At 39.7% G+C, this 12,923-nt stretch overlaps 6 protein-coding genes across 6 annotated transcripts; 3 read left to right on the top strand and 3 right to left on the bottom strand.

The window, feature by feature from the left end:
- Positions 1–260: 260 nt before the first annotated feature.
- Positions 261–1,397, top strand: BATDEDRAFT_91917 (uncharacterized protein; the record flags this gene model as incomplete). Its single annotated transcript, XM_006682247.1, has 3 exons — positions 261–306; positions 366–457; positions 551–1,397. The coding sequence occupies 3 exons, from the start codon at positions 261–263 to the stop codon at positions 1,343–1,345; spliced, it is 933 nt and encodes a 310-aa protein (XP_006682310.1). The 3' UTR covers positions 1,346–1,397.
- Positions 1,398–1,408: 11 nt separating this feature from the next.
- Positions 1,409–3,224, bottom strand: BATDEDRAFT_91916 (uncharacterized protein; the record flags this gene model as incomplete). Its single annotated transcript, XM_006682207.1, has 2 exons — positions 1,409–2,554; positions 2,685–3,224. The coding sequence occupies 2 exons, from the start codon at positions 3,222–3,224 to the stop codon at positions 1,409–1,411; spliced, it is 1,686 nt and encodes a 561-aa protein (XP_006682270.1).
- An 881-nt stretch (positions 3,225–4,105) lies between these two features.
- On the top strand, positions 4,106–5,927 carry BATDEDRAFT_27861 (uncharacterized protein; the record flags this gene model as incomplete). The annotated part of the gene is made up of 2 exons (XM_006682117.1): positions 4,106–4,868; positions 4,942–5,927. 2 exons carry the CDS (start codon positions 4,106–4,108, stop codon positions 5,925–5,927), a joined length of 1,749 nt encoding a protein of 582 aa, XP_006682180.1.
- Positions 5,928–6,071: 144 nt separating this feature from the next.
- BATDEDRAFT_91915 (uncharacterized protein) lies at positions 6,072–7,929 on the top strand (the record flags this gene model as incomplete). Its single annotated transcript, XM_006682246.1, has 8 exons — positions 6,072–6,177; positions 6,254–6,384; positions 6,486–6,570; positions 6,642–6,776; positions 6,856–6,947; positions 7,065–7,379; positions 7,473–7,643; positions 7,709–7,929. The coding sequence occupies 8 exons, from the start codon at positions 6,072–6,074 to the stop codon at positions 7,805–7,807; spliced, it is 1,134 nt and encodes a 377-aa protein (XP_006682309.1). The 3' UTR covers positions 7,808–7,929.
- Positions 7,850–10,475, bottom strand: BATDEDRAFT_92055 (uncharacterized protein; the record flags this gene model as incomplete). Its single annotated transcript, XM_006682206.1, has 3 exons — positions 7,850–9,549; positions 9,663–10,335; positions 10,440–10,475. 3 exons carry the CDS (start codon positions 10,473–10,475, stop codon positions 7,850–7,852), a joined length of 2,409 nt encoding a protein of 802 aa, XP_006682269.1.
- A 396-nt stretch (positions 10,476–10,871) lies between these two features.
- BATDEDRAFT_27858 (uncharacterized protein) lies at positions 10,872–12,377 on the bottom strand (the record flags this gene model as incomplete). Its single annotated transcript, XM_006682116.1, has 5 exons — positions 10,872–10,918; positions 10,988–11,768; positions 11,861–11,947; positions 12,043–12,140; positions 12,224–12,377. 5 exons carry the CDS (start codon positions 12,375–12,377, stop codon positions 10,872–10,874), a joined length of 1,167 nt encoding a protein of 388 aa, XP_006682179.1.
- Positions 12,378–12,923: the final 546 nt, after the last annotated feature.

Here is a 12,923-nt window from a genome sequence, read left to right as displayed (position 1 = left end):
ATTTGCTATATAAATGTGAATATTTATATTTTTTATCTATTGTGGGATTCAACAAATAATATTGACATTTGAATTATAATCTCACTTTTACAACTATATTGACATAAAATAAACCACTTGCATTGTTGCTTTTCCATATTGTCCATCATAATACAAACTATGACTTTGGACTAGAGAGTTCAAAGAACACACTCAGTAAATTGGTGGAAATTATTTCATGAAACTGGCCATCTGGTTGCATCGACACTTTTCCATTTCACATGAACTACGGCCTCAATTGTTCATTAGCTCTGTGCAATAAACTAGGTATGCGCTGATTTCTACTCCTGCATTTGCATTCAAACAACTGACTGGTTTATTTCTAGACTTTTTACCATTTGTCTGCCAAACATGTCAGTGTGCTTATTGTCCTGCCCATAGGTTTCCTGACACCCACGGATGCATATCTACTGGCCAGGTTTGGTTTATCTAGGTTGGACTGGTCTGTAATGTACTGCATTAAAACTAATCCACTATACTGGCTCACTTTGAATACCGTCGTTTCCTGCAGACTAGTTCGTATTTGGTATGTCCAAAGTGTTCGCAACGTATCCACCAAGACAAGTATAGCACAGATACTGAAACAACAGACATTGATAGCCAGCAGATCTTGAATCGACACATTGAGGCATCATGTCCAAAGGAATTGGACAATGTGCTTACATCTGCAAAAATATCTTGCAGTTTTGATGGCTGTTCCACTGCTGAGCTATGGGGTGTAGTCTGTCCATCTTGCACCAATAAGTTCTGTTTAGCTCACCGTCACAAATCATCTCACAACTGCCCATCGATTGCTCAGTCTGCTGCCAACAAACTTGAGGAGCAAGCACGTATCAAGGCATTTGTCTCTCAAACCTTGTCCAAAATGCCTGCATCTAACTGCACCACTCCCAACACACTGAATCAACCCAAAGCGAATTCTAAAAAACTCAATCCAGCTGTTTCGCTCATCAAACTCAAGATGCATGCTACAGGCGATACAAAAATTCTTCCTGAAAACCGTGTATACCTCTTATGCTACTCTACGGAGCTCCGTACTTCAATGGGAGTGTTTTATCACTCAAATACAGTGATTGGACGGCTTCTTGATTTGGTTGCCTCCAAGGCTAATGTGAAAAATACCAATAATATTGCCAGTAGTGGTCCACCTTTGGGTTTGTTTCATGGTAAAACTGGCAATCGGCTACCCAATGACAAATCGCTTCAAGATCTGTTAAAATCAAAAGTACTGAGTCAGGGCCAATGCATTGTTCTCGATAGATCTCATGAAGCGTGTATCGACGTATCAAACATTCCCGAAACATGACTCTAATCTTATTTACCCTCAATTGAACAATAAATGCTCGAGTTGGTTAGAATGGATCTAGTTTTAATGGGATGGTTCTTCAACAATGGCTGGCAGATTGGCTATGCAAATACTTTGACGATGAGCCTCCTTGGTACGCATGTAGTACATGACAACAGCAAGTATTACTGGAATAGCCTGGAGAATCAACGCGATTCCAAACGACCCAGTAAAGCATTGTGATCCGTAGCAAGTTATGGATAGATCACCATTAGGAAGTTTCGGTTGGGCTTGCAAAGCTGCATCATACATATTTCCAAACACAAGATTGGAAACAATAACACCAACTGGAACGGCCATCATGACAAATCCACAAGCTGTTCCGTAAAACGCCGTACCAAATAAATCTTTGATAATGGATGGAAACATTGCGCCTGCAGAACCCCATCCCAGTCCAATCCCAATAGTGCAAAAGTATAGCAACCCAGTAGTGACCACTACACCATCCCCCTGGACCACCACCAATGATGTCCCCATAAACGCGACAAACGCATGCGATATAATAATCACACTTTCGCTAACAACCAATAACATGGTGCGGTCATGATGGTACTTGGTCTTGACCAGATCAGACACTGCACCAGTGCAGAATCTACCAATGCTTTGACCTATTGAAAATAGTGTAACGTGAAGTGCACAGGCGCGAGCAAGTGAATCAGCGGTAGCTGTTGGACCACTTGCTGCAGCAATGATTGTGCCAATGTTCGTGACATAGGTCAGTCCCTGTTGCCAAATGCACACCAAAGCGTATATCCAAAAATACTTTGATTTTAGGATCTGTAGTGGATAAAAAGACTCTGGGTGAAGGGTTTCGGCTGTCGAAGGCGAAATGGACTCGGAAATATGGCTACTAGGTGGAACCATCATGTCTCTTTTGGCAGAAAGCGTACTATTTTCAGACGTTGCGCTATAGCTTTTTGCCGAATGTTCCGGCATCAGCAATGAAGCTTCACTTGAATTGGTTTTCATTCCGTTTATAGGGGCAACTTGAAGTGATTTTGGTGTGCTAGAACCAGTCTTTTTAATTGGATGGTAGTCACACATGGCATATGGGGTTGGGAATATAGTAAAACACCCAATGCCATTCATTATGGCCAGAGATACCCAAAGAAACAGAATATAACCACTCGCGTCTTCTTTTGATCCGCCAGAATAAAATGCCGCAAACACCTAAAGGTTAGATTATAATGGCATGTCATGAGATGAGCGCAGTGCTGTTTTGATAAATAAGCTCATAGAGTTTGGTATATCACCACATTACAAACACCTCGAAACAATTAATCTAATAAACTTGGTTTACCTGAGAGTTGATTGTGCCAGATAAACCATAGAATAGCAGTAAAATCCCAAGTGTAAGACCAGTGCGCTCCGGCGGAAAATTAATCATATTAATTCCCACAACTGCTAGGTATGCAGCAGTAGAGCTTACACCAATTAAAAAATATAGCACGCAAAGCACGGTTACACTTGTAATAGAAAAATGTCCACTGATTGCTGCCCAAACACATCCGTATCCAATTGTAGAGGTCACAAATGCAAGTATCATGGTGACGGTTGAGCCCCAGTGGTCATATATGGGGCCAACGAGAAGAAATGAAAGATAAACAGCAGTGTTTCCAACACCCGCAATAAGATTGACATCGGCCGAACTATATCCAAAATGTGAACGTAAAGCTTTAGAATATAAGGAGAATGTGAAAAGCGTTCCTGCAGAAATTAAAACCAAGCAAGATGTAAGAAGTGTCAGGGCTCGCATTTTGGCACTGTGAAAAAGAAGCTGCCTTCCATCTGGTGGCTTTTTAGGAGTTGATGAAGGTCGAAAATGTAGATATGGTATCATAGTCTAGATTGAGTCCACTATGCAGATAATAAATTTGATGCAATGGGCGTCTTGAAAGCTTATTCGAGTTGAAAAACAATTTATATAAAAATGGAAAATATAATTACAATGAGTGGAATTTTAATCAAGAAATGACTAATTTGAGTTGGAAAGTCATCCATGACAACTGTATCCACTACAAGATTGATGATTGTCATAAGATGTAGTGGAAAACTCATCAGGAGTCATACTGTAGAATGGATATATTTTCACAGCCATTGGTATCGACACATGTGGGATTGTCCACCCAATCCAACAGCGATTGACTGCCATCGGGAATAGGCTGATTGCACCAAAAAAATAAACCAAGTATAGTTTCTGCCAATACCTCAAACCCAACTCTACCAAACCCCATGTTCATGGAATTGCATTATCGGTTATCAGAGCCCACAATATCAGCTAGACAGCTGTAAATCTAACAGAAATTGTCACCAAACATGAGATTGGCTGTTTATTATACATTGATATCCTTATTGATGTTTCACTTTACATGAATACAGCTGTAATAGCTGATATTATAAATATGCTAAAAGTTCAATACTACAAGTCTATTTCAAGTTAGCCCCATATTACGATATACTAAGTATTGTACAAACAGACACTCAGTGTATGCTTTCAACTGCTATCTTTACAACTCCATTTCGTGTAGCTTGGAGTGTTTCATGAATCAACGCCACAGAAATGTATGCAAGTCATATATGGCTTGAATAGACTTTCAGATTTTAGTAAATCAGTAGTCATTTCTCTTATTATTGGTTGTAAAATAGAATCGGCATACATCTTCAAAAGACAATTTGTTTGGTAGGATCAAGTAGACCAGTTATTAGATTAAAAGAATCGACATGTTCAAGATCGTCACAGTTTTGATGGTTCTGGTCTTGTCTGCTATACTTCAAACGACAGCATTTCCATTCGAGGGTCTGCGATACAGCGCTAGAAATTCAATACTTGAAAAACGAACCATGTTTGACGTTTTAAGAATGGATGAAACTGAATACGAACCAGTGCCTTACTCTGTTAGTATTCCATATGGCACTATTCAAGGTAAACCTTCTGAAGATGGTAAAGTAATATCCTTTCTTGGTATCCCGTTTGCTGCGCCACCTGTTGGAGCAAACCGATTCCGTAAACCTCAACCAGTACAACACATTTCAGTCGAGTCCATCTTTGATGCAACACAAATGGGCAACATTTGCATTCAGGATCCATCAGAAACCAGTGATCATGCACCCAACCAGTCAGAAGATTGTCTAAATCTCAACGTTTACACACCAGCAAGAATGCTCGGTAACAGTGGTAGAAAGCTTCCAGTTCTTGTATTCATTTATGGCGGATCATTTACAAGTGGGAAAAACAGTAATCCTTTATTTAATGGCGCATCGTTTCTCCAGGTTGTTGCACAGGAGCGTCAGACTGTGATTGTTGTTCCAAACTACCGTGTTGGTGTGTTTGGATTTTTGAGTTCTATGGAATTGATGCGTGAGGGAAGTTTGAATGCTGGTTTAATGGATCAGGCAGCCGCTTTTGGTTGGGTTAAACAAAATATTGAAGCTTTTGGTGGTGATTCCAGTCTTATCACTGCTTGGGGTCAGTCTGCTGGAGCAAGTAAGTGAATTGTTTATTAGGTTTATATGCTTTTTTTCAAGATATACTCATCATGTTTAAACCATATTATTAGTTTCCATTGCCACTCATCTGATGCAGTATGGTGGAAAGAATCCTGACAATACTCCATTTGATCGCATGATTTTACAATCTGGAGGATTGCCGCCGGTGCTTAATACGCCATATCAAGGACAGAATGATTTCGACAAGGTAGCGCTTTCGGTAAATTGTCCAAAAACCTCGGCAGTTCCAGTAATGGATTGCTTACGAAGTGTAGATGCAAGTACTCTTTTTAAAGAGTCTTTTAAACTTCAATTGATATATCGCCCATCTGTGGATGGCACCTACATTACCGAACAGCCATATAAAGCTGTTGTTGGACAACGTCTCGATCGTGTTCCAGCCATTATGCTTGGTAACACGGATGAAGGAACATACTTTGCCATAAAAGCAGGAGTTGATTCACCAGAAGCTGCACGTAAATTTATGCACAAGAGTCTCGATTTTCTGAAATTACCCATGTATGAGCAGCTGGATGCGCTGTATCCTGTTGATGGACCTATTAGTCCAGTGTTCCGAGGCGGAGCTCCGTACGGTGATGGTATTTTCAACTGTCCCAGCAGACAGATATCGCAGTTTTTGTCTAATCAAGGGGATGATGCCGAAGTTTACAAAGGTCGGTTCAACGTAAAGCCTAGTCTATTACCTCCAGGCAAGGACGCGCTCAAGAATGCAGGAGTTTATCATGGTGCAGAGTTAGCGTATACTTGGAACTATAGCTCATTACTCGATCCCCATAACGGAGATAGAGCTATTTCTCTTGGATTGATTACCGCATTTACTGATTTTGCCCATGGTAAAGTGCCCAGACTACTAGATACTGGTTTGCCATCTAACCAACTTCCTACAGCGTGGCCTATTTATAAACAAAGTGATCAACTGCAAGTTGTTTGGCAGCATGAGAGTCCATTGACATTAGAAACCATCACTGAAGATATGAAGCAGAAATGCAAGTTTTGGGATCACATCTTTACCACTATTAGCAAAGTGTTGACATGATTCCACCAGTACTTTCTTACTATAACCAATACGTTCCATAACCAGCGTTATTGAACATTTCTAGTTCAACTATAAAAACTAATTAATAAATTGGCGACTGACACGAGTGTAGAGGATTGTATGGATGAACAATTGATTAATAAAATGATCGTATTTCTTGCCTGCACTCTTCAACTGCTGAGCATTATATATTCTGGAATGTCGTTTTTCAAAAGCCTCTCTCCCACATCCAAGAAGATTGTATTTGATGGTATTCCTACCACTGCTATCAATATTTTAAAACAGCATTCATTGTGCATGGCTTCTCACATCTGCCTTGTTGTTAGTAACGCTGTTGGCATTATCTCAAGTTGCACTCTACTACGGAGTAAAATGGGTTATATCATCGCTTGACCCAATGAGAAATAAGCGGGCGGATTCCAAATCCAAGAGCAATAAAATCATGAGTAAACTAGGAGTAAGTCGCTTGCAGTTTTGATGAGCACAATAGAACAACCAACACCGTCAAAATTCACTTTTGATCATACTGGACACTGTTATACTAAACCACTTTTGTAGCTACACGACATGAAGCTCAATGAGCATGAAGAGATTATTTCTGGTGAAATTGTCTGGCCAGAGGATCTCACAGTAGGGTTTGAAGGTGAAGGTAGCTTGGATCTAACTGTAATCTTGACTACAATTTTTCTAAATGATTTACATTTAATTGCTCAGATATTGGAGGCTTGGAACCCATCATCGACTCGCTCAAGGAGACTGTTATTTATCCACTAGTATATCCCGAGCTATTCGAATCGACGTCCTCTCTTTTTGGTCCACCAAAAGGAGTGTTGCTATATGGACCTCCCGGTAACAGCTGATTTTTAAATGTTTTATCCGTCAAGCTTATACTCAAAAATACATGAATTACAAACCATGTGATGTGTAGGATGTGGTAAAACTATGCTGGCAAAAGCTCTTGCAAAAGAATCAGGTGCATGCTTTATCAATTTGCATGTTTCAACCTTGACCGAGAAATGGGTAGGCTTGAGCTTATATAGATTTTAGGAAATGTCAAATAGCTATACTAGATGTAACATTGCTAAAAATAGATTCTAAAAACTCGTTGCTTTCCATGATGCATGTTATTTATAATAGTTTGGAGAATCTCAAAAACTCGTCAATGCATTGTTTTCAATCGCAAAAAAACTACAGCCTACTATTGTGTTTATTGATGAAATTGATGCATTTCTTCGTGAACGTCGTAGCAATGATCACGAAGCAACATCTATGATGAAATCAGAGTTTATGACACTTTGGGATGGGCTGGCTTCAGGAGAAAATGGCAGAGTAATCATTCTTGGTGCAACGAATCGACCTACTGATCTGGACAAGGCAATTCTACGTCGCATGCCAAAACGGTTTGCTATACAGCTACCTAATGCTTCACAGCGATCAAAGGTCCTTCAGCTGGTAATACTCGATGAATTTAGTAGCTGGGATTGGATGGATACATATAACTGTACTTGCTTTGACAACTTTTAATTAATACTGGTCAATGTTTAGTTGCTGAAACGGATTAATCTCGATCCCTTGTTCAACTTTGAAGACCTTGTTTCGCAAACTCATGGATATTCTTGTAGCGACTTGAAAGAACTGTGTCGAAATGCAGTCATGGTTCCTGTTCGTGAATCCATCAAAACCATCAAAGGGGATTTCAAAAATGCCGACTTGAGGGTAATTTTTGTATTCTTAGATACTATGGCGTATGACTTTATGCAAACTGATTTATTTATGTTTAGACTACCAAGATTCGCCCAGTAACAGTGTCGGATTTCTTTGCACACGACACCAATCTATTTGATAGTGCAGTGTTTCCCGATTCAGTGGATTTAGACTGATTTTATATCATTCTATCTTATCGATATATACTTTCGTTTATTTCACAATATTGGATAATCTTCCGTAAGGACTTTTTCGATTGCGTCTTGTTCATGGCAATTGAATAGTGATGTGGACCCATAATCTGTTGTTTGATGTGTTTGAGATGGAGTTTCGAGTGCGCAGGGTGTGAAGAGTGATGGGTAGGTACAATGGCATACTGATAAAGGAGTTAATGATGAGCTTAATTCGCGCAAGAGTCTACACACCAGCTTAAAAGAATCTTGCGGTATTAAAGAAACGGGCTTATGGTTTTGTATGCCAATACTTTTTATATACGCCGCGTGATTGCCCTGAAACACAGCCAATCTTTGGTTTAAGTTGACTTGAGCATCTCTGTCGGCTTTTACAAGAGCACTGAACGTATCTGGGATAAATCTAGAAAAGCATGTTGATGGCATGCCCTTGTTTTTAGCGTGTCTGTTTTTCCACGTTTGAACTTGGCTGAGATACAACTTTAAAGTATGTGTTGTATTTTCATTTACTTTGCAAGCAAGTTGAAACGATGGTCCAGGAAAACGTTCATGCGATAGTGACTCTTGTGTATGACGGCCAAACAATTTTGGATCAAACGAAACTGAGAGCAACGGAATAACTTTGATTGGGTTGTGAGTATTATTCATTGTGATTTTGTGGTATATGTCGCTTTTAATCGGTACAGATATACATATGCACATGGTGTCAATCGTGATTCGAAAGGGTGTGGGTAGTGGAGATCCATTGCTTGAATCGCATACAGTACTGACATTTTCTGGATGAATGTTTAAACAAAGTCGATGCCGCAATTCAACAATCACCTGCCATACGAGAGACACACCATAAGATGCAATCAGATTCCGAGTTTCATTGATACCAAATGGAACAGCGTATCCCACCTCGGCCAAAAATGGCCATATCCTTGAAATGAAAATATCCACGCATGTTTCGCGACAACTGTGTTTTTGCATTTGGTCAGAGTCTTGGTAGCTCCAATCTGGATAAAACCAAGACTCTTCAGCTACCCACGCGTAAAGGGTGGTGGTAAATACTGTAGCAATAGTGGAAATCAACTGAAGCGTGATGGGATCATACAGAACTTGAGCTGACCAAGAGTGATCTGCAATACGCTCTACACACGGAGTTTGAGCTGGCGTCAGATTTTCAATAAGTAGCATTGTTCGATCCACTACACATGCAGCTAGATCACAAACATCGTTGATCGAATTATTTCTGCTATTCATAAACGGTGTGAATGCTCTAGTACTTGGAGATTGTAAACGCATTGATGCAGGTTGAGCATTCTTTTGTCTTGTAGACAACCCGTTACCTGACAAGACTTGTATGGACATATCGATTTGACGGATTTGTACAAGTAATTTAGGATCAAAACTAGAAATATCAGACACTATGCAAGCAATGTGGCGAGTGATGGTTTGAACGGTGTTGGCAATGGCTGCTATTGCAATGTTGATCTGTGATATAAGTTCGGAGCTTGCTACGTGATATCCAGAGGATGATTTTGCAATTGTAGCAATGACTTGAAACTCTTTTTGCATTTGTTGTGCCAGACCACGTAATTTACTTGATGTTGATTTTAAGCCAAGCGAAATGAATACCTTGTCAATATGGTCAAATGAGGGATACGTTTCGCTGCTTGTTTCACTATATTTTAGCGATTCCTGGTGCAGTTGCTCCATTTCAAGAATACATGATTGATAATATACTATTTACAACAGTTTTAATAGCAAAGATGGGTGTTTTTGAAAGTGATGATTAGAATAATAAATGTTTGCCAAATTTTCAAGATTTCCAATTATCTACAAGGATTAGACACACCACAAACTTTTTTGTCAAGACCTTTCAAGCATAATAGTTGTTTGGTTACAAGTTTTGAGTCGCGATGGCCAAACCCATTCACACTCGCCTGACTCTGATGGTGCTCAATTTGCAACAGTTGATTGCGATAGATCCCATTCAATCTATTCCGGACTAAAGAAAGTGCGCCAGAATGAGACTCTTGTTGATTAGATACCTTGGAGTGGTAGCATGCTGCAGTGACGTGACAAGGATGTTTGCATGGGAACAGTGCAATTTTGTCAAGTGCGTCCAATGTATGCTTTTCGAGTGTATCTAACAAGAGAGTATAGATTGATTTTTCTAGTCCTGTTTCAACTGTTTTTACGTAAGATTTAACCGGCACCCGAGTACGAGTCACTAAATAAAATGCTTGTAGATTGGCAACTGAGCGAGCCCCTACTGCAGAAATACACATTTCAATAATATGCAAACTGCCTATAACCAACTCGTTTGGTTCGCGATGACTTGGAAGTGATAGAATGGGAAGCACCAGACACGATTTCAATGTCTTTGGTACAAACGCACTTCCAAATCGAGACATTAACGGCTCTTTTCCATATATCAAGATTTTACCATAGAGTTCAAATACAAGTGAAGTGTTGCAATCTTGTATATAATGGTCTGGTATCAGAAACATTACAGATACTTCAGCCTAAAGAAATACATGTGCATATTTACCAGTATTTTAGATTAGATGTCAGTATATACTATCAAACAAATTAAAAGTCTAAGTTTACGCTACAAAGCAAGACACACCTGTTCAACATTAGTGTATGGGATTGGTTCTGACATGGTTTTCATGGACTCTCCATTAGAACTCGTCGAGACTAACTGGATATAAAAGTAGTCGCACTCATTCCATGGTGGAATACAACTATTTCCTTGCTGGCTCTGCTCTATAAATGGGAGTTCCAGTTGAATTCGAAGTTCATGTATGCACATGATATTACTGTAATTGAGTTTAATCAAACAAACGCGGTGACTTGAATAAAGTTTCGATTTGTATTGGTCAAACCAGATACGCAAGACATTTCATGCTCAGGTATCAATATATTTGACAATTGCTTTTCAAGAGTTGTGATCAATCAGCTAAATAGTAATACATTTTATTCCAGACTAAACCAAAAAAGTCTTGGTTACATACTGGCTGCAACTCTGGCCACATCAGATCCTTTACCCATCTGCAATTCAATCTTCTGCTGAAGAGCCCTCATCACTCGAGCTTTGATTATTTCCTATACATTAGAAATAGAATCAGGTTTTGTCACATATATAATCAATTTAAAATGGCCCAATTAACATACCGTCGATTGCAGCAGACAGTGAAATAGGTCCAGATGGACGAGTCAAATTCGGCGTATTTACTTCAAAAATATCTGGCTGAGAATTGCAATCATTGCTATATAACTCCTTGATAGGATGACTTCCCACTTCTTCCCAGTCGGTAGACTTGACAGTATCGGCATTGGAAGCTATATGAGGATCTTCATGACTAGCTAATTGATCATCCATGATAAAATCAGCCATGGGGCTTTGCAAAGCCTCGTCCATATACATATCTATGCCATATTCGTCCTCGAGTGAGTCAGACAAAACCGGATCGAGTGTTTTTGAATCAACAACAGGTTCTGGAATGGCTGGCGGAGGAACCTTGATTGATGATATGTATGGTTGAGGTTCAGCAGGTTTGGGTTTTGAAGAGTCAATACTATGCTTATCAATTTCTGGATTGGACTTGTTAGACACGACTTTTTTAATACTAGCTCCAAAAGCCGGTCTGGGCTCTGCACTCAATGGCTGCACTGCAGATCTTGGAATAGTTTGAAGTTTAATTCGCGGGCCAGTATTCTTTTTTGTGCCAGTATGAGAATTAATATTAGAGATGGAATGCGGGTGTGTATTAATGGTTGGCTGACTTGAATTTGAGTCAGCAGTGCGGGATATCGTTTGAGGAGGACTTTTTTCAGCATCGTTGATGTTTGTTACTGCTGCAGTAGTAACGCCATGTGCGGCCAAAGACGATTGAGCAGATCTACGCTGTGGATTTAAATTGAAATTCGAATTGATATGCTCGAGAACATAACTCTGGGTTTTACATATCAACAGCCAAATTTACATCATTTACGATTCTACAAAAACCAACGATTTTAAAAGATACACTTGATAAGCGTGCTCACCTTTGTTTCAGGATCGTATATTAAGATACACTCGACCTCTTTAGAGGATACAAGTGGAGAAGTGAATTGCTGGTTTGGCTCACTTGGCTAGATGATAATCAGATCCAAGACCAGTCAGTTAATCCAAAAAACTGTTGAAATCATAAGGCTTTACGAACAGTCCAACGCCTGTCAAGACATACCTGCAGACCAGGCAATGTAACCGTCCAGTTCTGGTTATCTGCCTCTTTTGCAAGCACGCCAGGTTTAGAATAATCGACATGATCAGGCCGTAGCAAGTCTAGAAGTAAAACAACCAGCATTAGATGTGTTATCCAGTAGCAAAAGCATGATTACGATAGTGCAGTACTTGGTTGGCTTTACATTTCAGAGTATGGTAAGCATAAAGTGGTTTAGGATTAGATGCAGAAGCCACAAAACCCTCTGAGCGACTTGTGGAAGACCCTCCGCAGGCACTTTCCAAGAAAGTCTGTCCCAGTCGCACAGGCACTCTTGCATTGACGCTGGCATCTGACATCATTGTCCGTATCAATAATAATTATTGGTTCACAACGACAAAAGGGACGAGAATTTGGAAAATATTTATTCAAGTTTCAAGCCATTTCATCATGGTTTGATAACATTCTTGTAGCATTGAGCAGCTTATTGCATTTCAACATGAATTCTCTGAAACTGCACGATTGTGTTAGGTTAGCGTACTGACAGTATAGATAGAAATACTGAAACTCTCGCGTCAGAACAAGACTCGATGGGTGATGTTCTGTATTCAATCGAAACGAATAGCAGGTCGTTGATCAAACTGGTCGTGTCAACAAGTCAGATTGTCGTCATGCTATAAAAGACACGAGCGATAGATGATTCTGCCATTCAAATCAACAGTCGACTGATAATTGTCGAGTTTCTTATTTATCTGTTTTTATGCTCATTGTTGCTGAAAGGTCAAAAGCAAATTATACATCATGATAATACTTGGACGAGTTGTAAGTCTAAACTCACTTAGACCATCTGTATTATCATTCAATCATGCATTCCCGATCATGTTACGATTGCAATCATGTCGTAA

Source organism: Batrachochytrium dendrobatidis (genome assembly GCF_000203795.2).
Source record: "Batrachochytrium dendrobatidis JAM81 unplaced genomic scaffold BATDEscaffold_15, whole genome shotgun sequence".
Taxonomy (NCBI): domain Eukaryota; kingdom Fungi; phylum Chytridiomycota; class Chytridiomycetes; order Rhizophydiales; genus Batrachochytrium; species Batrachochytrium dendrobatidis.
Note: the sequence above shows the minus strand (reverse complement) of the source record. Positions and strands in the feature narration are given on the sequence as shown.